The sequence below is a fragment of the Drosophila albomicans genome, chromosome 2R (genome assembly GCF_009650485.2).
Source record: "Drosophila albomicans strain 15112-1751.03 chromosome 2R, ASM965048v2, whole genome shotgun sequence".
In the NCBI taxonomy this organism is placed as follows: Eukaryota; Metazoa; Arthropoda; class Insecta; order Diptera; family Drosophilidae; genus Drosophila; species Drosophila albomicans.
Genome location: NC_047631.2, coordinates 20,608,652 through 20,629,333, shown reverse-complemented (window position 1 = coordinate 20,629,333; position 20,682 = coordinate 20,608,652). Strand labels below are relative to the sequence as shown.

Here is a 20,682-nt window from a genome sequence, read left to right as displayed (position 1 = left end):
GGCTCCACTTGCCACGGACAACGCGCCGTGGCTAATTATGTGCGATTCACTGAAGCCAAGTTCCGTTTTGGGGGGCTAAAAAACATATCGAAATAAACGTCATGGCGCAATGAGCTTATATAGTAATATATATTATGGTTATAATATGCAAATTGTGTGCTGTGCGGGTGCTGCCGACAATTGGCTGCAACAACGAGCCACGTTTATGAGGTGTGTCACACAGTCCAAGCACATCAAATACAAATAAATAAAATAAAATGAAATGTATATAAATATATTATATATAAGTGCATAAATGATAATCTAAATGTTTGTGTGTGTGTGTGTGTATGAGAGTGTCTGTTGCGGATCGAGATGAAAGCGTGTCTTGGCACGTAAAACTGCCATAAAAAATTAATACAAATTTATAGCACATGGGAAGCTGACAAATGCAATGCACAAGCCAAACAGCTCCGTGACATGCAAAGTGGACACAATACGAGTACTCTACAGATTTGGTGGACAAGCAAGCAGACGGGGGAGAGGAAGGCGATTACGTTTTCAATCGACTGAAATTAAATGTTGCTCGGGCCAATAAACAAACAAATAAACATTCGCTGAGCTTGCAATCAAAACAGAGTCAAAACAGACTCTCATTGGACTTGCAAAAGGAGCTGCTTGCTGCTGCATCCATCCATTCAGCCTGCCATTACCTCCAAGTGAAAGTTCGACTTTGACTACGAGTGCACAGGCTTCGGCTTCAGCCTCAGCCTCAGCTTCAGTCTCAGCTTCGACTTCAGCTTCAGCTGCAGTTCCAGCCCGTGGCTTGGCTTGCGTTGACAGTTGCACACAAATTACAAAAATTAGCGCTCACATGCGACGCAGCCGTGGATGCCTCCTTAATCTTCACGATCTGCAACAGCAAAACTTCCACTTCCACTTCCACCTCCACCTTCACCCCCATTTCGAGCTCCCAAAAACGTAAGATGCGATTGTCTTTTAGCTGCAGTTGTTTGTTAGTTTGGGTCGCGCTAGCGCTTCTGGGGCGCATTTGTGCAATTAGAAAATGGCAAATGCCAAATGGGGGCATGCAACAACAGCAACAGCAACAGTCACAGTAACAACAACATCAATTGCTGCTCACATGATGGGGGCCTTACATACAACGTACACGAGTCAAGTCTATAGATTAACATACCCACAGCACAGCACTTAATTTGCCCTCGGCTTCGACTCCGACTGCGACTTCAGCTTTAGTGAGTGGGGTACAACCCAAAGCTAAAACAGTTTGCAAATATTTTGCAACTGAAATTTACCGTTTGCAACTGCGAGTACAACACTAAACAATCCATTAGATAAATCACATACACGCACTGGACAAATAGCTTTATATATGAGACAGCACACAAATTACGTGATCTTACTTCTTTTCTAAAGGAGTTTTAATAAAAGACTTTAGGCGAATAAATTTGGTATATATATTTGGTTTATGTATTTAATATGTAATCAGTATATTTAAGCTTTTCCAAAACTTTGATATCAGCGAAAGGATGTGGTATATTTATTTGGTATATTCGTATTATTATTTGCTTTATGCATTTAGTATATATTTAGTATATTTTAGCTTTCCACTAACTTTGATTGCAGCGAAAGGTGTTAGTATATATTTAGTATATTCTAGCGTTTTACTAACTTTGATTGTTGCTTACAAGTATGTATTTTATTGATTATTTCCAGCTACAAAAAATTACTTTTATTTTGCTGCCTCTATGGAATGCAACCCAAAAATATTTCTCACTTCTGTTTGTGTCATTTGGTATTATTTAATTACTGTAGTACAACATTTAATGGTCTTTATATAGCCATATAGCAAACTCTTGAAATGTTCGCACTCTTTTAAAATCTGTTTACTGCTGGAAAACTATCAACACCCCAAGCAGCTAGATATTTTAATTAGCTGTGCGTTGAGTTGAGCCCGCTGCTGCAGTTCCTAAAAACTGCAGCGTGTTGACTATTGAAATTGTTTAGTTTCGGCATTTTTTTTTCTCTTTTCGTATATTTTGTTTGACTCTCGCTGTCTGCCTTGTTTTTGTTTTGTTTTGTTTGTTTGTTTGGCTTATCAATCAGTGCGGAATCAGACACAGAAATGTTGCGTAATTTTGCATTGCAGGCAAAAAAAAAAGCAGACACAAAACTAAAAAAAGAAAAAAAAAAAAACTAAACAACTCGAGAAAAAGTTGTATAGACCGTTTTATTTATGGCTGTGTAGCAGTTTTTGGCTACCGTTTTGGCCAAGCGACTTTTATGTTGTAGTTCCAGTGGCAGCTGCGTGTGGATTTGAAACTCGTTGGGAGATGCTGCTTGCATTTTTTGGGGAATATGTGTGTTTTAATGCCACTAGGCAACGAGATTTGAAAGCTGCACATTAGAGATGAAAGGCAAGCTAAGACGACAACGATATAATAAAACTATCGATATTATAGACACAAGATACAAGTTAGTTCGAATGCGTCTAAATGGCGCCTCACAAAAGGGACGCTTTGCATATAAAATGAATTGTATATGCGCTTCAAACGGATTCAATCCGATTTGTGAGTGGCTTTAGACATACCAATGCATCGTCTATTGGCAGCTAAGTAGCATGAGAGAGCTGTCTACTATGTATGTACATATGTATATACCTTAGCCACTTTATGAGCCCGTTAGATGAACGGTCTATAGGGATGTGAATGCAAGTATCGTTGACATTTTATCGGAACGTACGTGCCGAGTTGAGTCGCAGTGGAGTGGAGTTTGGTTTTGGTTTTGGGCTGGGAAATGAATGGCCAATGAATGGCGTGAAATGCAAAAAGCTGGAGAGTGAATAGCAATAAATATGCAACGTGTCTAAATATACTCGTAGTAACACAACTCGTTACACTTTGTTTTCCCATACAGGGAGGGCGCCAAGTGTGCAAACAAAAATTCCACTGTTGACAATGTTCTGGGCACGTCAAAATGTCGCCAACGAACTGACTCGTGTATCTGTAGCTGCATCTCTCGTAGTGTATCTTTATAACTTTGGCGCTAAAGTTGAAAGGCGTGACTGCCTTGTCGTTGTTGTGTTGTGTTGTCTTGTCGTCAGCCTGCAATGCAAATGCCAAAAAGTTGTCGTCGTGTTGGCTGCCTCAAAAATCGACAACAAAGTTGGCAAAATTAAGTTAAAGCAAAGACGCATACAATAGCGACAACCAACAACAGCTGTTAAAGTGAATGTTGTGAGTAGAACTTTTTGGCCAGCTTATCTCTGGGGAGGCGCTTCCGCATTTGCAGCGCGCATTCTCAGCGGTCACCAAAGTTCACGTTGCAACACACAACGCACAAATGTTTGAAGTGCAGCCGACGCCCCAAGGCATCCCTCCCAGCATTCTCCACTACACTACAACGTACAACAACTGCTGCTGCCACTGTTGCTGCTTCTGCTGCTGTTGCACTGTTGCTAAAGATAGACGCATGCATAATGCATGCATGCAACAACAACTATGGCCCGCATGTGTGTGCCACTGGTTTATTGCCGTTGTCTTTGCATACATGAGACACACGTATGGTACTTTAAGGGCTTCTCTCGTCGCATCGTCGCATTGTCACAACTAATGTTCATAACAATACAATATACAACTATAATACTATTCCGTTCTGTTGTTCTACGCATTTGTTGGCTTGGGGCTAATTAAATTTTCAACATTATCGATTGCACTTTTATGACACTCCAGCGAAAGTTCTTCAGTTCTTTAGAGGCTAATGTCGCCATATGCTGGGCTTAATTACTCTCTTGGCAATTTGTTGTCTGCTGCTGCTGTTGCTGCTGCCACTGATTGCCGCGAGTAATCAACGCAGCAAAGCCCTGCAGCTTTTGCTGCCTCGTGCCTTATGCCACATGCCATAAGCCACCTGCCTTTTGGCGTGCATATAAAGTAAAAAAACTAGAAAAAAAGAAATAAATAGAAAAAAACTTCAAGAACAGTCGCTTTAAAAACTCATTAATGCGATTTTTGTGGCACAGGCGGGGCACTATGATTGTTGTTGTGGTTGTTGTTGTCTCATTCTCTCAGTCTCTCCAGGCAAATGACTTGCAATTTACGATCTAATACTTATGCCTTTCCATCCGTGAAGTTCATGGTGCTGACTTAAGCACTACGACGACGAGTATTGTATGCTTGTTGTATATAAATAACTGTGACACATCCTCTAAAGGTTTCAACGAGCGCTGCTCGAACTGTAAAACTGTAAATCAATGCTAAGATTTCACATAACTTATAGCATTTGAAAACTGTGATTGTAATACGAGTAGTTGCCAAGTTCATGAGAGGAGAGGGGAAAGTAATAGAATCGACGCTTTTAGTATCAATAATTTCTATATTTAAAGATCGACAATCAAGTAAGTACTCAGTATGTGGGCGAAATAATTGTATTCGCAATCTCTGTTATTCAACTAAACAGATTGCAAGTCGTTGACAGCAAGGCCATGCGAGGCGAGTTGCATGCCCCCGTCACCGTTTTTTTTTTGCTTCAATGTCGGACAAAAAGATGACGCTAATTAGGCAAACTTATAAGCAAACCAGTTGAGTGTTTTGTTAATTACAAAATAGACAGAGAGAGAGAAAGAGAAAAAGATGCATTACGCTGCTTCCACTGACATTGAGCAAAATGATGCAAGATTGAGTGTTACGCATACGCCAGGTGGGCACAAAGTTCAATCTACAACTAAATCGGCACAAACAATATCAGCTTGTTGTAATACCGTGCCATAACCGTACCTTGAGCGTGCTTTTCGATGTTCTTATTGTGGTTTTGTTTTGCGATTTCACAATACATATTTCATATCGCGCCGCGAAGCCACAGAACTTCGTTTCGACCGCGCTACAACTTAAGCCCCGGCGACTGTTTGTCTTCCGCAAACAGATTTACCACGCTCGATTGGGGCGTGGTCTCGGCGACTTTTCCAATATTGCTTCTCAACTTTGTTCTCGCTGCATTTGATTGCATAGTAAGAGCTCTATATTTGCCCATGGATTTGCCTTCGATTTGGCAATGTGTGTGGGCAAAAAGTAATGCGGAAATATCTATCAACCATTTTCCATACAATACTAAAGAGAATTACGTATACGTATTCGATTTTCTTGTGGGTGTGTAAACTGTGCCATTGGAGGATGCTACTACACGTGGCATTCGTGGGTGGCAATGCAATCGCCAAACCTGCTCCACTTGTCGCCTCTGTGTCTAATGCCAATTAAGCGTTAATTAACATACATGAGCTGCAGCTAAATACGTTGTGAGTGTGGGAGAGTGTGTGTGTGTTTTGTGCCAATTGAAACTGTGCAAATGCAAACTGGCTGACCTGCTGAAATATGCAAAAATAAGGCTAATCAAATTGCATTTGCATGCAGCATTGTTACTGCTGTTAATATGTATTATGGGGAAATAATAATGATGAGAAAAGCACGGCAAAGGCTAATGCGTGGGGTGGATATGTCAGGATTAAATGCTCTGTGACAGGCTAAGCAGTTGGCCAGTTGGCAGCTGTGGCAATGGCAAAAAACAGTTCATGGCTATCAGATTGCCAGCCAGAGACGTCGAGACGTTGATGCTGCTGGCATCGATCCCCTTGCTAAAGAGTGTGTGAGTGGGCGGGGCGGCGATCTGTAATCCACAATCCACAATCCTCGCCATCTACAAATCGGTGGTTGGGGGTGAACGTTTGAGCGGGTTTAGTTTTGTATGTCTGTTTTTTATTTTTTGCCGCCGTTGAGCGGATTTACTTAATGGCGGGCGCTATATGGCAGCGATGCAGAAAGTTGTGCTGCTTTTCTTTTTGCGCACACAAGATATTATGCGGCGATATTAATTGACAAATGAGATTTTTCCTTCCGACTCGACAGCGAACCGGGGGAACTTTCATTTTGACCACAAGCATCTTGTTGTCAGCTCAACTCAGCTCAACTGCGACTCCGACTACGACTACGACTGCCGAGCTCAAGCTCAAGCCCACGAAATGCAGGCCAAGGCAATATGCATACGGACTCTCTCGGTATCTGTGGCTGGCTATATGCTTAGATGGATCGTTCAAGCTGCAGCTGGAGCTGGAGCTGAACTGGTATCTCAGAGACGTGGCTGCTGTTTTGGGTTAACGCCAACTGTCTGGCGCTATCAAACGCGCCGCGAACTCTTGTCAAGTTACTTAATGCCATAAATGCGGTTTGCGAATGTACGACGGCCGCTTTATGCGGCCAGGAGACAAGCTAGGTTAAAACCCCCATGTATCCCCCTCAACCAACACACACACACTGTGCGTCACGTCATCTTGACGGGCCGCTGAACTGTTAAATGTCAAGCCATGATAGCAGCCGGCAGATTGATGAACGCTGTCAAGGCATAAATATGCAACGGCGAAATGCAAAAAGAATAGAAAATTCAAAGCAGCAAAAGTGATTGGCTATAAAATGCGGCAATACTCTTTTTAAAAAGGTTTAGCAATAATAAAGATTTAATATTATTGATAAAAATAATTACATTACAAAATAATATTATAAAAAAGAGTATACAAATCATAGTAAGAAGTTGTAGGACTAGAAAACCATCAAGGCATGTCGTTAAGAAAAGCTACTTTCAACTTTTTTGTAATAATAATAATTACATTTATAGCAGTTAATCTAAATGAGTACAATTAGTTTTCCTATAAACACATTAAATTTACATGAATAAAAGCTAGAAATTCCATAATTAAGGAAACTTTGGGCATTACAAATAGCATTATTAGAAAGTATTTTCATAGTATCATTTCTATTGGCGTCAAACTTGATGAGGAAAGCGCAGGTCTCTGTGCCTACTACGGATTCTACGTCTATAGCAGTTTAACGTCAAACCTTTCTATGGCTCTCTGTGGGTGTGCCTCGATATAGGCAGTCTTTCAGTCTTCGACTCGAGTCAGCCTTAGTTGCTTGTGTGGCGCTGTCAATCAATGCAATGTAAAACACTACAACAACGACAACAAAAGCTATGGCTAAAGCAATAGCTGTAGCTATAGGTATAGCTGCAGTAAGTCAGTGAGTCAGTTAGAGCCAGTTATTTGGTTGGGTCGCTTTGGCTTGCCTTGGGTTTTGAAAGTTGCATGGAGCAGAGAGCATTAGAGCGCGCGCGTTGGTGGCCACGTCAAGAATATTGTACATGTTGCATATTAATTATGTCTGACGTTTTTGCTTTGCTCTGTACTAATAAATATGTATATACTTTATTTACTTTACAGTACGGTTTGCGTCAATTGGATCTCTCATTGCTGTCACAATTGTGGGCGCTAAATGACTCCATACAGGAGTTTCGCACGATGATCGAGGAGCAGGACGATGAGGAGGACGATGAAGAGGGTGAATTGGATGAGCAGGGCAATAGACGACATTCACCCACGCCTTCGTCATATGATTCGGTCAGCTCCGAAGGTGGCGCCGAAGCGGATCTTGTAATGCAGGCCAAGGCAAAGCGTCTCGGCACAATACCAAAGGTCATCACGACGCAGCCAAAGTTGCCGCTACAGCAACAGCAGCAGCAGCAACAATTGAAACTGGATATGAAGCCGGTGCCAAGGATGCGGAGTGCACCGCCGCCACCACCACCTGCCGCATTGATGTGCACAGCGCGAAAGGCGGCGGCACCACCACGACCCACATGATGTTACCTAACCGACTTCCTCGCCGGAGTCAGGATGGTCATGTGCAAGGCGATTGTGAGCGATGTGCCGCCGCCGCCACCGCCGCCATCAACGATGTCGCCAGAGTCGACGACGACATCGTTGGGCAGCATTTGAGCATTAAGCGATGGAGCTAATGTTGGATTTGGAACTGGAATTGGAATTGGAGTACAGCACTTGGCAAGGGCGTTGGAAGTTAGTCGGATCACGAACGTTGTTTTTGTGGGCAAAGGAAGAAACGAAGTGTGGCATGCACCATCCCTAGATAGTTTACGTAAACGATATACGATAATTGATATACAATAATCGATATTTGATCGATCCTCGATGATCGACAGTCGACAATCGATTAGGGATAATCTATATCTATTTAAACTATGCATATATGCATATGCTACTTACTTAGTCGTAAGCCGTGTAGCCTTTAAGTTTAGCAGTCCTTTGTGTGATCTTCAGTTGTAAGTTTATTGTAAATTTTGTTTTTCTGTTGGCCCCGCTGCTACTATTTTTGGGGGCTACTTTGGGGTTTTGATTTCTTTTCATTATTAGGCACGATGGGTTCAGCTACATTTAACACTGCATATTATCTATGAAATGTACACTTTATGCTTTAAATATATTCTGCTTTACGATATCAACAAAATTACAGTGAAAGTCTCTCTCTCTTTATCTCTTTTCTGTTTCATCATCTTTTTCTCTATTCTCTTATATCGTATCTCCGACCACAGCCTAGAGACATACATATATAACTTTAATCCTAACTCTTAACTCTAATGCTAACAATAATTATTATTGACTATAAAGTTGATGTAGACTTAAGATAAGAACTGCACTACTTGTACATAGAGCTGTCACTAAACAACCTGCGCTATAACTCTCCTTGGCTTTGCTGCAACTGCATACAAAACAATATGTCTAACGAGAAGCGAAAATAAACAATCCAAACGAAGCATTTGCATTTGTGTTTATTTAAACTTTGGAATTTCAGCTTTCAATCTACGAAAAACTGATACCATCCATACCAACATTTATGCAGGGAAAATTATAAGCAAGGATTTGATTGGCATCGTAGTTGCTATAGAAATTTGGGCAAATGCTAAGGCTCGTTGCACTGGCCAAATTCATGGTCATCTTGAGGCACACAGTCAGTGATGTTAAGTCCGATATCACTGGCAGGCATAAGCTGGGTGGCGATTTGGTGTCGAGTGTAAATTGACTCACTGCATCGCCGTCCAAACTGATGGTGACATCCACAGAGAGTCCAATAAGATCGATTTTGAATGTCACACAAACTAAAATGGAGGAAAACAAAAGCAGCAAATTATTTGCCAACTTCTGGATTGTGTTTACGTTTTACCTGACTTTGTTATATCCATGGCGTTTACCACAGCACTTTCACAGCAACTGCAAGCCATGGTAATCGAGCAATTGCATTTCGCTTGCATCGAAACCATATCCTGAGTGTCATCAGTTGCAGCTGCTTGGACAATAGAGGAGCTGTCAAGACATACTACTATTGCCAATAGTACACCAATTAAATGCCTTTGTCTGTCCTGGTTTATATTAGTATGTTGTTCCATAGCTCAATCTTAGCTCTTTTATAATTAAACGTTCGCAATGAAACGTGCCTCTCGACTAACGGATTATCAACTTAAGAGCGTGGTTTTGTTTTGGACATGAATATCATTGTATTTTATCACAATTCATATAATTAGAATTTTTATTGTTCTTTTAATAAAATTAATGTATTGAATGCATCATTTAATTTAGCGCTTTCAAGGTTCAAGGGTCAATGAGTAAGTTTTTAAATTGGCAAAACATAGAACTGTTGCCTAAAAGTATGCAATACAAATAAATATCAAATTTATGTGAACATCCCTAAAAGTATGCAAAGGTAGCAACTTCTATTATTGACTTATTGATTTCAGTGCCTGTCATAAAAAGTTGTGTTTGGTAATTAATGAGGATATACAAGTTAAATTTTTAATTTATTACAAAAAAATAATTGTAGTCATGAAAAAATTATTACAAACATTTATATGTAAAATGGTAAGAATTAAATCTTTAATTCCAATTAAATTTCAAGTTATCATTTGTATTAGATTTTGATGTTAATTTGTTTTACTTTGCTTAAAGAAGAGTTTCAGGTATCGTTATCTAACTTGTGAATATTTTTTTTTTTGACAGCTCAAAATTGTTTGAGTATTTGTATTGTGCTGCTCATTTCAAATATTTCGTATAAAGATAAATTTTGGCTTATGCAGCACAGTATGCAATATTTAGTGGCAAGTACTGCACAAATTCAAAGTATACTTCCAGTGCCATGTTGTTATCTTAATTGTTATGTACACATCGAAACTTAATATATGGGTAAAATATCCAAAATCATAGGTAAATTATAAAATAATTAGATTCTACACTTTTATGGCGCACAATAAAGCTGACTTCACTTTTCATTTGTACAAGTTGCTGAACCTGATAGGAACTCTTGCGTACATTAATGATTATTTAAGCTATTGAGAATGTGTTTAGCACATGTATTTGAATTAAATTTTTTTATTAATAAAATCAGTCATAGCATAACGGGCTTTCGAGGAAAAAGTTGTTTTATCTTCTCAGAAAAAAAACGAAATTTCCATTTGTCGATGATATAACCATGCGACAAGGTCAAGTAACAATTATATAATGATAGCATAATGCAATAAAAAACAAGTTGTCAAACCATTCGACGAATTCACAAAAAAAATAGGTCCAGTTCCAAAATCAATCAAAAATAGAACAAAAAACAGCTTATGATTTATTTAACACGGATTCAATATGCTAAATTGAACACAGGTTTGCGATAATCTCTAACTAAAGCAGAAAATTACGAGGGTATTATACAATATAATATGCATAATGAATATACAATAATAGTATATAAAAGGCCCGATTACAACAACAAATGTGTTGAATATCAAACTGCATGCGAACCGTCATCTGAATCTTTTTCAAGTTAACTTCAATCTTAATTGCAAATGTAAGCATTTGAGTTTTGAAAGTCACAAACTTTAATGCCGAATATTGCATCAAAGCACTGTAGATGTCATTTTCCAGCATACAGATCTTGATGGCCGACATTTATTGTAATTAGTCCACTCCTCTTGTAGCCCCAGAGCAGCTCATGCATTTCGGCATATTATAATTTACAATTCCACCCTCGTAACGATTATTAGCCGAAGGTGGTAGCCCATTCGTCATTAATTAATTTGGCGCTCATCGAGTGACTCTCAAACAAGAAGAAAACAATGCGAAGCACCTTAAGCTCAACTTGGCTACACTAGTCACAACATTGTGGCTGCCTCTGATGTGGGACCGGTTTGACTTAATAGTAGCTAAAATAAATTTAAAAATTATGAAGTATACGGCGTTGCTATGGTTGGTCGTCACAGTCGCAGTCGCCGCCTAGTTTTAAAATTCTATGCAGATCTCTGCTGGTGAATCGAGAGATGCTTCCAAGTCAGTGTCGATTGGCAAGTTCAGCTCGAAACAACATGTCTGCTGCAAAGTTGGTGAGTACTCAACAATCACAAGGACGAAGAGCGAGAAGATTTTGCAAGTGAAATCGAATCGTATTGGAAATGTAAACATTCTTATGGAATAACAGTGATTAAAATGTTAAGCACTTCAGCTGTTGCAGCTGCGATCTTAGCAATTTCAAACTGACAATTGAATGCCAATTAAGCAACGGGTGTTATTTATATATCAAACGCCTTGTCTTTATACAAGTTACTTTATACGTTATTTCTCATCACATTCACAGATTCTTTTCACCGCCCTTGTGGTTTTCCTGGCCTCCAGCTGCTCAGGTAGCCCATTGGACTGGTTCTTTCCAAAACTTATGAACGAATTTTATAGCCAGGAGCCCACCAAAGAAGGTTATCGTTTTAAGTATGTAAAAATAAATCTTATTCGTTTTTAGCAATTTTCTTATATTTACATTTTTCATCTATCAGATCGGAGGATCCCAATGGCAGTAGTCGGGAGGAAATCGGTGTTATCATGAATCCCGATACACCCGAAGAACACTTGGTCGTGATGGGTTCGTACACTACCTACGATGAGAAAACTGATACCGAGACCATTACCATGTACACGGCTGACAAGGATGGTTACAAGCCACGTTATATGATTAAGAACCGCAAGCTTTCGGGTGGAAATCTGAAATCTTTGGCTGGTTAAGAAAGACAGATAGAAACATGTATATACGTAAAATTAAAAGAATTAATGACAATATCCATTTGTAGAATACATTTATTATTAGTAATAACATAGTACGTTTTAAACTGGTTTGATGAAATGAAATGAACCTTGGCCATAAGATTAGTTTTGTTTGGTGTTTTCTCAAGATCAAGTTGGTGCGTTTCATTATCATGTGGTCATCTGGAAAGACAAGTTTCTGAATGTTGCGTAATTTTGTTTGACCTTTAAAATTCTTAAGAATTACAAAACTTGATGTTTGCTTAACACCAATTCTATTTGCAGAATTGTTTTAGCCAATCATCGAATGCCAAAAATGTTTACGACATTATCGAATTTGTTTGTTCAAATGCTAACCAACGAATTTTCTGCATGTTAATTATCATAATTAGGAATCTTGACATATTAAATTAATTTTTAGTCACGTAAATTATGATGCATGAATATTTAAATGCATTGGAGATGACAGATTAGCTATCTGCACGAAATGAAATGCAGCTACTGATTAATGAAAAAAACCAACTATTAGCAATGACTACACATAGTAGGAAAGAACATCAGGTACTTTTATGAATGAGACAACCAGAACTACAAGTTTTTTTTAATTTAAATAAAGATTTTATTGTTGTTTGTAATTGTGCAAGAATGTACTTTACGACATTCGCTGTAACAATTATCAACTTTTTATAAATACTTCATTTAAAATGAACTTCAAGTCAAAATATAATATAAATTTATGAATGTAGATAAAGGAACCTTAATTAAGTGAGAACAGCCCAAAGCAAAATATGTATTTCATTTGTTAAGTTATATGCGGATTGATTAATGTCCAGCATTAAAAATATTATTAGACTTATGCTAAACCGAAGTTATTTCAAGGTTACGGCTTGCTATAATTCGGGGATTTTTAATAAGCTGAAATCCGGATTTCAAGTTAGCAACTTTGTTGCTGTGCACCTCTTCGTAACTGACCTTCGAGTGTGGCATCAACCAGACTTTGAATGTGAAACGAATAGCTTTTTAGTCCACACACAAAGTTTAAAATTTGACACAGTTTTAAACAGTAAAACAGTAAAACAAATAAATAAGAAAATATAATTTATACAAATTTGAACTTTAAAATATTCAAAATTTTAGATCTTAATTTTCAAAGTATAAATCATAATTTAAACATTGAGTGGCATAGCAAACAGAGTTTGCCTGCAAGCACAAAGAGCTTTTTGATGAATGCCCGCAAAGTTCAAATGTTAGCGCACCGAGCTTGGGGGAAACACGGGCTCAAAACTCGTCATACTTTTATGGTTGGTCTAAAAAGCTAATCCCGACACAATGAGGGAAAAACAAAAGCCCAAGCTAGCGGCAGTTTGTATGCGCTTGTGTGTGAAAAGCCAACAAAAAGCGTTGGAAGTGGAAACATTGTATTGTTTATTAGATGCAAGCTTGCTTGGCGCGCAATTTGATTGTTTGATTGTTGCCACAGGTAACTGACCAGACACAAAGCGACCCAAACAGAGAGCCGTGAGTAAGCAAACAAACGTCAACATCAATAGGGCATATGTACATATATTCTGTACATGTAACAACAACCACCAGACTAGAGCAGACCAGGCCACAACCTGAGTACGCCCCTAAGTTTGGATTAGAATGTAGCGCTCAGTTCCCGGGCAACTTTCAACGATGCGAGAACGCGCTGCAGCGACATTGTCACTCGGGCTGATTATTCTAAAATGAATTATAATATAAAATAATATTATACAACAAAAAATATTGCTTAACAATATATGTGCTACGTTTGATAACAGTGAAAACGTTTTAAATGTTTACAATCAATGAAAATTCAAAGTTAATAATTGAAAATAAAAATGAAAGCAAAACTATTAAGTGCTGTGTCAATTTTACTGTTTTTGGACATTCTACACAAGTGTTTGGGAAGAGCAGGGGAACTGGTTGAACAACCATTGATACAATTAAGTCACGGTAAGTTGAGCAACAAGCCAGTGAAATTCTGTTTCGAAATGAAAACACTCAGTGATGAATACTAATAGTCATGCTGCATTCGAATTGTTCAAAAATATTTTTAGTTGTGGTCACTGTGTAAACTGACCCTCAGTCTTTTGTGTTCTGGTTAGTACAAGTGATTTGACCTTTGGATTTATGCGTCAGTGCCTTGGCCATTACTCGAATAGCAGATAATTTGGCCAACAAAATCAAAATTTGGGACAATCAATATACATCATTTACGAGTAATTGCAAGAAAACAATTGCTGTTCTGGCAAATCCAAACAGGTGCACAAATATGTTATGCGTTCAAGTTAATTGCCCCGCCAACACGCACACAAATTGGTCAACTTTGACACGGGTGTTACTTTTATTTTGTGTATGTAGTTCTTTTTTTTTTTTTTGGGTGCTAATCGATAAAATTATTGTTGTCTAGCTGAGTAATGTTAGAATTGTTGGTTCCCGGTCATCATCATTGAGGCCAAACCATCATTATGATGAGGCTACTTTAAAGCATTCACTGTTGTTAAATGTATATAATAGAAGAGAAAGAGAGAAAGGGTTCGGCAAGGAACACTTAGCATAATTTGTTGGCAGCTGTTGCAGTCACTTGCAATTGATCAAACAAACTCCAAATACGACATTAAAATAAGGAATATAAACATAATGCAAACGAATAGGTTTCAAGCCATCGCTACAAGTGCTGACTACGTTGGGTAGGTAACCAGTGTTCACGATTTGTCGATAAATTGAACACTAGCAAATAATACATTAGAAGTAGTTGATTTACAGATACTCTACAATTTATTTTACTAATGTAATATATACTGTAGGATTCTTATTAAAAATATATATCTGTACAGTCAAAAAGTTAACGAATGGGTAATAAATGCTAGTTAACATTATTAACTGTTGTGTTAACCCAAATAATATTGTGTATTCCTGAACATACAATGTCCGGAACTGTCTAAAAAGTTTCTTGCACCCATTGCGAATGAAATTGCTATAGTAACATCATAAAGGTTCAAGAAACTCCAAAATAACAAGCCACAAAATTGCAAATAAACAATTGAGAATGAAGAAATAACCGATAACTTGACTTAACACGCAATTCGCAGATGATGACTTGGATGATAATTACCCGGAAGTTAAAGATGAGGTGCATTTGGAGGATTTCTTTTGGACAGGTTCGGGTGATGGCCCTCCCGATTATTTGAAGAAGGTGCATACGGGCATTAGCAAGGGCAAGGATGTGATAGTTAAGACCGAAACTGTCGTTGCCACCGTTTATGTAGATGGCAATAATGTAAGTGTTGCTAGGAATATATACAATAATGTTTGCTAAGATTGAAATCTTTTAGGAAATCGAGATACCAATTTGTCTAGACTGCCAGCCTGACGATGGTGGCGGTAATTGGGATTTAGGTGCGCCAGGAATGCCGCCTCTCAATTACTCCTCAACCGATCGGCGATATTGGCTTCTCACAGTCATGTCTGGTTTCTATACCGCCAAGGATAATCCCATGCTCGAAGAGAAGTTGGCACGACTCTATCGTTTAGCATTCACCAGGTGAGATATTTTTCCAAGTGAAGTTTCCTCTGCTAAACCAATTGAATATTGCAGACAACAAACACGCCACCTGGGCATAAATGGGGCACAGCAAATTGCGGGCGTATCGGTATACACGCCACGAGAACGTCGCCAACCAGCCACGCCAACTACTTCCACATCCCGCCCAGCAACAACGACCTCTTGGCCAAGCGACGATGTCGAAATACTGGATATGGATGTGGATAGTGAGCACCAAATCAAAACAGTTTGGAAGGCAGGGGACAGACCTGAATGGGAGAGTCACTGGGACGAGTCGGGCGAGTTGCTAAGTAGCTCCAACACACCGCCGACGACAACAACATCGACGACAACAACAGGCACGAGCAGCGAGTCCATAGACTATAGCGCATATGTTACGCTTATCCCCTGGGAACTTATACAACAGAATGGCAAGTCGGAGAAGTTGCAGGAAATGCGTGAAGCGTTGTTAAGTCAACAACAGCAACAGGAACGGGAACAGAAACGGGAACGGGAACAACTACAGCAAACAATCTATAGGGAGGAACGAGTTCGAGTTGTCATACACAACATCACGCAAATCAGCGAGTCTGATGTGCAAAAGTGGAACAACTCCGCTAATAACGAAGTCGATGCAAGCGACGCATACTCTTATGTTAACCTCAAATTGTAAGACTAACAAACTATAGAAATAGAAAGTTATATTTTCAATACTTATCAACTGTCAAACCTGCCAACAGCAACGAACGCCCCGTGGCCAATCAGACTGAAATCATCTACACGGTGCTCGTGAATGGACGTCCTGTTTTGGCCACCACGGCTGCCAAGGATATGGAGCTGGTTACTGAAGCCGAGGCCGTTGGTACTTTGGGGAAGGCCATCTATATGAAATCAGAACGTGAGTTAAAGTCTTGATTAAGAGAGATAAATTAACAAACTTTTCTATAACCAGCATATATAAGGGAACCGACAGCAACGGCCTTGGCGCCTGTGCCACGCAGCAGTCAAGCTGGCTTCTTCAATTCTGTGAAAAATAATGTGGCTCTAGTGGTAATCAGTTCCTTGGCCATCTTATTGCTTATGCTGCTCTTGGTTGCAATTCTGCTGCTGGGACGCACGCGTGCTCGTCAACAAGAGCTGAGTGAGGTCAATAGGTGAGGCATTGAAGATCCTATGAACTTAATGTTTCCATTTGTTGATTTTTCATTGTAGTATTGGGAATTTGTAATTTTTAGATTTATTTTTTATGTTTTTTACAATTTTAAAGCTCGTTACTAATTGAATTTTAAATAGTACTTTTTAGGTTGAGGGTAAAAAAATAGAAATTAATCAATATTCATATTGTAGAACATCTTCACGCAATGAGTTGCTGTCTGAGGGTCAATCAATGCGTCCCAGCTCACGAGGCACCTTACTGGACAGCGCTGTTGGTGGCTCCGCTGGCAATGGCGCTGATCAGAGCACCAATCGGTCTCGGGACGTGGGCGTGCAGAACTTCTCGTATGAGCGGCAGCCACGCATCAGTTTCCCAGCTCCACCGGCTGAGACACACACACATAATGTGCGAGTTCGTCGTGATTCTATTTCATCCACAGACAACACATCGGATTCCTCGGTTTACTGTCCCATCAATCCGCCCAGTGCCGATGTGCAGCGCATACTCGACGACAAGGCAGCCAGGCTCTTTGATGGTCATAAGCGACGGCGTCATCAGTACGATCGTGCTGAGGGCGGTCACGACGATACTATCTATGCTTCTGTGGTGTCTAAGAAGAAGAACGACAAGTCGCGGCACAAGTCTAAGCGTCGCTATCTAAATGAGAATCGCGTCGGTTCACTAGAGACTAGCCCAGTTCAGGGCTCTCTAGCACAGAGCAACTCCTCAACGGAGGAAGGCAATTCGCCGGCAACCAGTCGTCGCAGCTACGAAAACTTCCAGCGCAACGAGGCCTACAATCCGCACAATAACTATCATCGCAACAAGCTTCTGCAGCAGCAGACAGTATTCACTGACAAAGAGTTCCCTGAGGACGATATTGTGGCATCACCTCAGGCCATCAACAAGGAAGTTGTGCGTTCGCGCGGTGTACAGCCATCGGAGAAGAGTTCGGATACCGCCAGCGTGGGCTCATTTCTGTCCATGGCATCGGTGCGGGCCTTTCCCAAGAGCACATTGCCGGAACCGTTGAATCGTGTACTCGACCCGGTCTTCGTCACCTACTACGATAACGTAAATGCTGTGGCACCGCAGGCGTCAGCGCCGCAGAGCTCGACGCGTTCGCTAAAGTCGCACAAATCGCTGGGCAGTCGAGAGAGCACCATAGCAACGATAGCCAGTTTTCCCAGTCCCAAGGCGCCGCCTCCCATACGGAATGTGCGTTCCGCTTCGCACAGCGATAATCCCGATCCGGGCATTGTGGGACCCATTGTCTGGGAGCGGCATAAGAAACGTTTGGGCAGCGCTGACAACCAGGGTGAGGCGGGTGATGATAATGATGATGATAATGATGTTCAAATTGGGGAACGATCACGTTACTAACTGGCAACTGGTAGTCCTTGAGATTGCATGCACACAACTAACTCAAAAACCGTAAACTGTAAACTATAAACTAGCATTGTAAAGTTGCAACTGTAAACTGTAAAATGTAAAATGTAAACTGTAATTAGATAGAACCAGATAGAACCAAAAATCAACTTGCTGCCAGCTAAACAAACATTTACCAAAAGTCAACTCTTCACTTCCTCCAACAATCTTCCGCAGAGGCCCGGAGCTATGCTGAGTTTAGCCCCAGTCCCATGCACGATGCCTCAGCCATACGCAACCATTACGAGGGTCTGCTCGAGGGCGCCATCCAGATGTATGCCAGCCAGGACGATCTACCCATGCCATTGCCCTCGCGTGACTTTACCAACAAGCGACGCACCACAAAGCGCGAGCATCGCGGCTCCTCCGCCGGACTGCCCAGGTGAGATACTTTAAACAAAAGTAAATCACAATGTATCTAAATAAAATGTATTTACTTACAGCTATCCTCCCAAGGCGTACAATACAGCTGATCGCCCGGCCACCGCACAGCCGGAGAAGACACCGAAGTCAGCGCAATCCACGCAACCGCCGTCACCAACATACAGCGCCTGGGGCAGCAGCATGCACGGCTCGCATTCCCCGCTGGTGCGTCCGTTGAGTGCGGGAAACTTTCAGCAACACGACACCATCTTGGAGATCTCAAGAGGTGCCTTAGCCAGCTCGACGGCCACGACGCCGGGACGTGAACGAAAGGCGTCGTCGGCAGCATCAGCAGCGCCTCTGATTGAGGCCATTCAGAGTGAACTGCGCAAGTTCAAGACGCAGGAGGATTAATCTACAATCAACTGCATATCACGATAATCTTTTTCGACTTCATTAGCATTAGAATTAGCATTTCACAATATTTAGATACTTTTTGCTATTAACTCTCATTGTACAAGAATATAACTGAGATTCATTGTGAAATAAATTCCAAGTAGCAATGCTTTGCAGTTGAACCGTGTTTTGTATTTCATTTTATTTAACTTTTTGCAGCAGCGTCATAAATATAGTATAACAATTGAAGTATTTACATATTTTTGAAGCGTTCCGGAGAGATTAGATTTACATTTTTGTATTAAAAGTCTTTCACTGCACCTCAATGAAAGTCCTTACCAGCCCATGTATTAGTATTATTATGTTCCCTTTAAAATATTCTTTTTGTTGTAAGTTGATCTCTTAAAATCATTATAATGCGAGTAAAATATTAAAATTCCTTTAAAGGCAAAAGTTATTAGATACAAGTGCGTTTCCTTTGTTGGTCTCGGATCGTGTTCCTAACAGAGTTCTTGAGTGCGAGTGTGTTAATCATTTAAAAGATTTCCTTTTGACTTTTGGCAGCAGCGGCATAATCCTTGGCATCAACGCTACGTTTGCCTAGTCGTGGCCCAAACCACAAACCAGAAGATGCACTCGGTCCGGTGCGCTTGTCCAGAGCCTGCTGCAAAGCCAGAAGATGCGCCAATTTTCTGATTTCGGCCTCGTTGCGACCCATGTGAGGAAATGACACAAAACCGCCACGTTTCTGATAGTCTGCTATATTAAAAATAATCATTTTTGTATTATAACTAACTAAAGAAAATTGTTTAGTGCTCATACCATCGAAATCCTCAGAGGAGGCTTCGTTTAGACCATAGATGCTTTCGAAAGCTAATGCTTCGCCAGCATCGTGCAGATTGCTGGCCAAGCTGGGATCGCTGCGTCCTACACGAGGAAATGTGTAAAGTCCCATGTTGGCTCCACGTCGAATCTTGTTGTTGTCTTGTTCTGTTCCGGAGGGTTTAAAGAAGGCTTTATTTTTTAATAAAATTTGTAAAATTGTAAAAAAAAAGAAAAAGTGATTTTAAATTTTCTTTGAAATAATTTAAATTACTATCTTACTTTATTTATAATATAAAATTTAAATTAAAATATCCCAATTTAAGTAAGCAATTATATTTTCAATATAATTATTTATTCAAGAGCTTCCCATTGTGCAAAAAAAACTTCTCATCACTCGCTGCTACATTTGCCACAAGTGGTAAATAAATTAAACAAATTGAAGTTACATTTTTGCTTAGCCATGGTAATGAAAATAAATTGTGAAAATGGTTTACAATTCTCCAGGTAGTGATTTCAGCTGTACTGAGATTTATCACTTGGGATTAAATGCCCCGGGGTAAAATCGCTGAGCTTTACAAATCATTTCGCTTTTCTTTAACAGTATTTTTAAACTCACCTGCGTTACCGAATTTTGTGAGTAAAACCAACAAAAGAATTGTGTAGGCAATATTAATAGCACACGAGAACGACTTCATGTCTCTGACAATATTTGAAAGTAAACGGAAGTAAAATTTAAATTCCCAGCTGCTGCTTGTTGTTTACTGCAGAACGAAAGTTGGTGTAATGCTTGATACTTGCCAGGAGTCTTGTCCTTTTATATGCACCAAAACACCAAAAATGTTGGCAACAAAGCAACACTTGTTGCCGCTGGCAACGAGCAACTACCTGTGGGTGGCAATATGTTGCTGGAGTCAGGCTCTTGTTGCAAAGGCGAAGGCAAAGACAACAAATGGCTAAAAGGGAAATGCAATGCAAATAATAAATCAATTCATTTGCGATGGATAAGCT

The 20,682-nt window shown here is 40.1% G+C and overlaps 5 protein-coding genes across 10 annotated transcripts in view; 3 read left to right on the top strand and 2 right to left on the bottom strand.

Moving 5' to 3' along the window:
- The window catches only part of LOC117573595 (probable serine/threonine-protein kinase DDB_G0267686), a 39,567-nt gene extending 30,916 nt beyond the window's left edge, over positions 1-8,651 (top strand). For all 3 annotated transcript variants that reach the window (XM_052006444.1, XM_052006446.1, XM_052006447.1), the window contains one exon: positions 7,262-8,651. In XM_052006444.1, coding sequence (XP_051862404.1) covers positions 7,262-7,681 — 420 coding nt within the window. In that variant the 3' untranslated portion in view covers positions 7,682-8,651. The remainder of the gene's footprint in view (positions 1-7,261) is intronic.
- LOC117573590 (uncharacterized) lies at positions 7,684-9,114 on the bottom strand. The gene is made up of 3 exons (XM_034256885.1): positions 9,057-9,114; positions 8,707-8,991; positions 7,684-7,850 (listed from the first exon to the last, which is right to left on the bottom strand). Exons 1-3 carry the CDS (start codon positions 9,112-9,114, stop codon positions 7,684-7,686), a joined length of 510 nt encoding a protein of 169 aa, XP_034112776.1.
- Positions 9,115-11,140: 2,026 nt separating this feature from the next.
- Positions 11,141-11,943, top strand: LOC117575087 (endocuticle structural glycoprotein SgAbd-9). Its single transcript, XM_034259184.2, has 3 exons — positions 11,141-11,250; positions 11,502-11,629; positions 11,695-11,943. Exons 1-3 carry the CDS (start codon positions 11,188-11,190, stop codon positions 11,918-11,920), a joined length of 417 nt encoding a protein of 138 aa, XP_034115075.2. The 5' UTR covers positions 11,141-11,187; the 3' UTR covers positions 11,921-11,943.
- A 1,814-nt stretch (positions 11,944-13,757) lies between these two features.
- On the top strand, positions 13,758-19,029 carry LOC117573585 (uncharacterized). Of its 2 annotated transcripts, XM_034256876.2 has the most exons (9): positions 13,758-13,915; positions 15,055-15,242; positions 15,298-15,506; positions 15,561-16,175; positions 16,247-16,404; positions 16,459-16,660; positions 16,854-17,980; positions 18,268-18,472; positions 18,534-19,029. In XM_034256876.2, the coding sequence occupies exons 1-9, from the start codon at positions 13,801-13,803 to the stop codon at positions 18,865-18,867; spliced, it is 3,153 nt and encodes a 1,050-aa protein (XP_034112767.1). In that variant the 5' UTR covers positions 13,758-13,800; the 3' UTR covers positions 18,868-19,029. The 2 variants fall into 2 exon arrangements, with proteins under 2 accessions (XP_034112767.1, XP_051863283.1); XM_052007323.1 differs by lacking the exons at positions 13,758-13,915; positions 15,055-15,242; positions 15,298-15,506; positions 15,561-16,175; positions 16,459-16,660 and having other exon boundaries at positions 16,331-16,404.
- On the bottom strand, positions 19,025-20,449 carry LOC117574677 (cardio acceleratory peptide 2b). 3 transcript variants are annotated; one of them, XM_034258585.2, is made up of 3 exons: positions 20,291-20,449; positions 19,672-19,839; positions 19,025-19,608 (listed from the first exon to the last, which is right to left on the bottom strand). In XM_034258585.2, the coding sequence occupies exons 1-3, from the start codon at positions 20,367-20,369 to the stop codon at positions 19,385-19,387; spliced, it is 471 nt and encodes a 156-aa protein (XP_034114476.1). In that variant the 5' UTR covers positions 20,370-20,449; the 3' UTR covers positions 19,025-19,384. The 3 variants fall into 3 exon arrangements, with proteins under 3 accessions (XP_034114476.1, XP_034114475.1, XP_034114474.1); XM_034258584.2 differs by having other exon boundaries at positions 19,030-19,605; positions 19,672-19,863; XM_034258583.2 differs by having other exon boundaries at positions 19,032-19,608; positions 19,672-19,863.
- Positions 20,450-20,682: the final 233 nt, after the last annotated feature.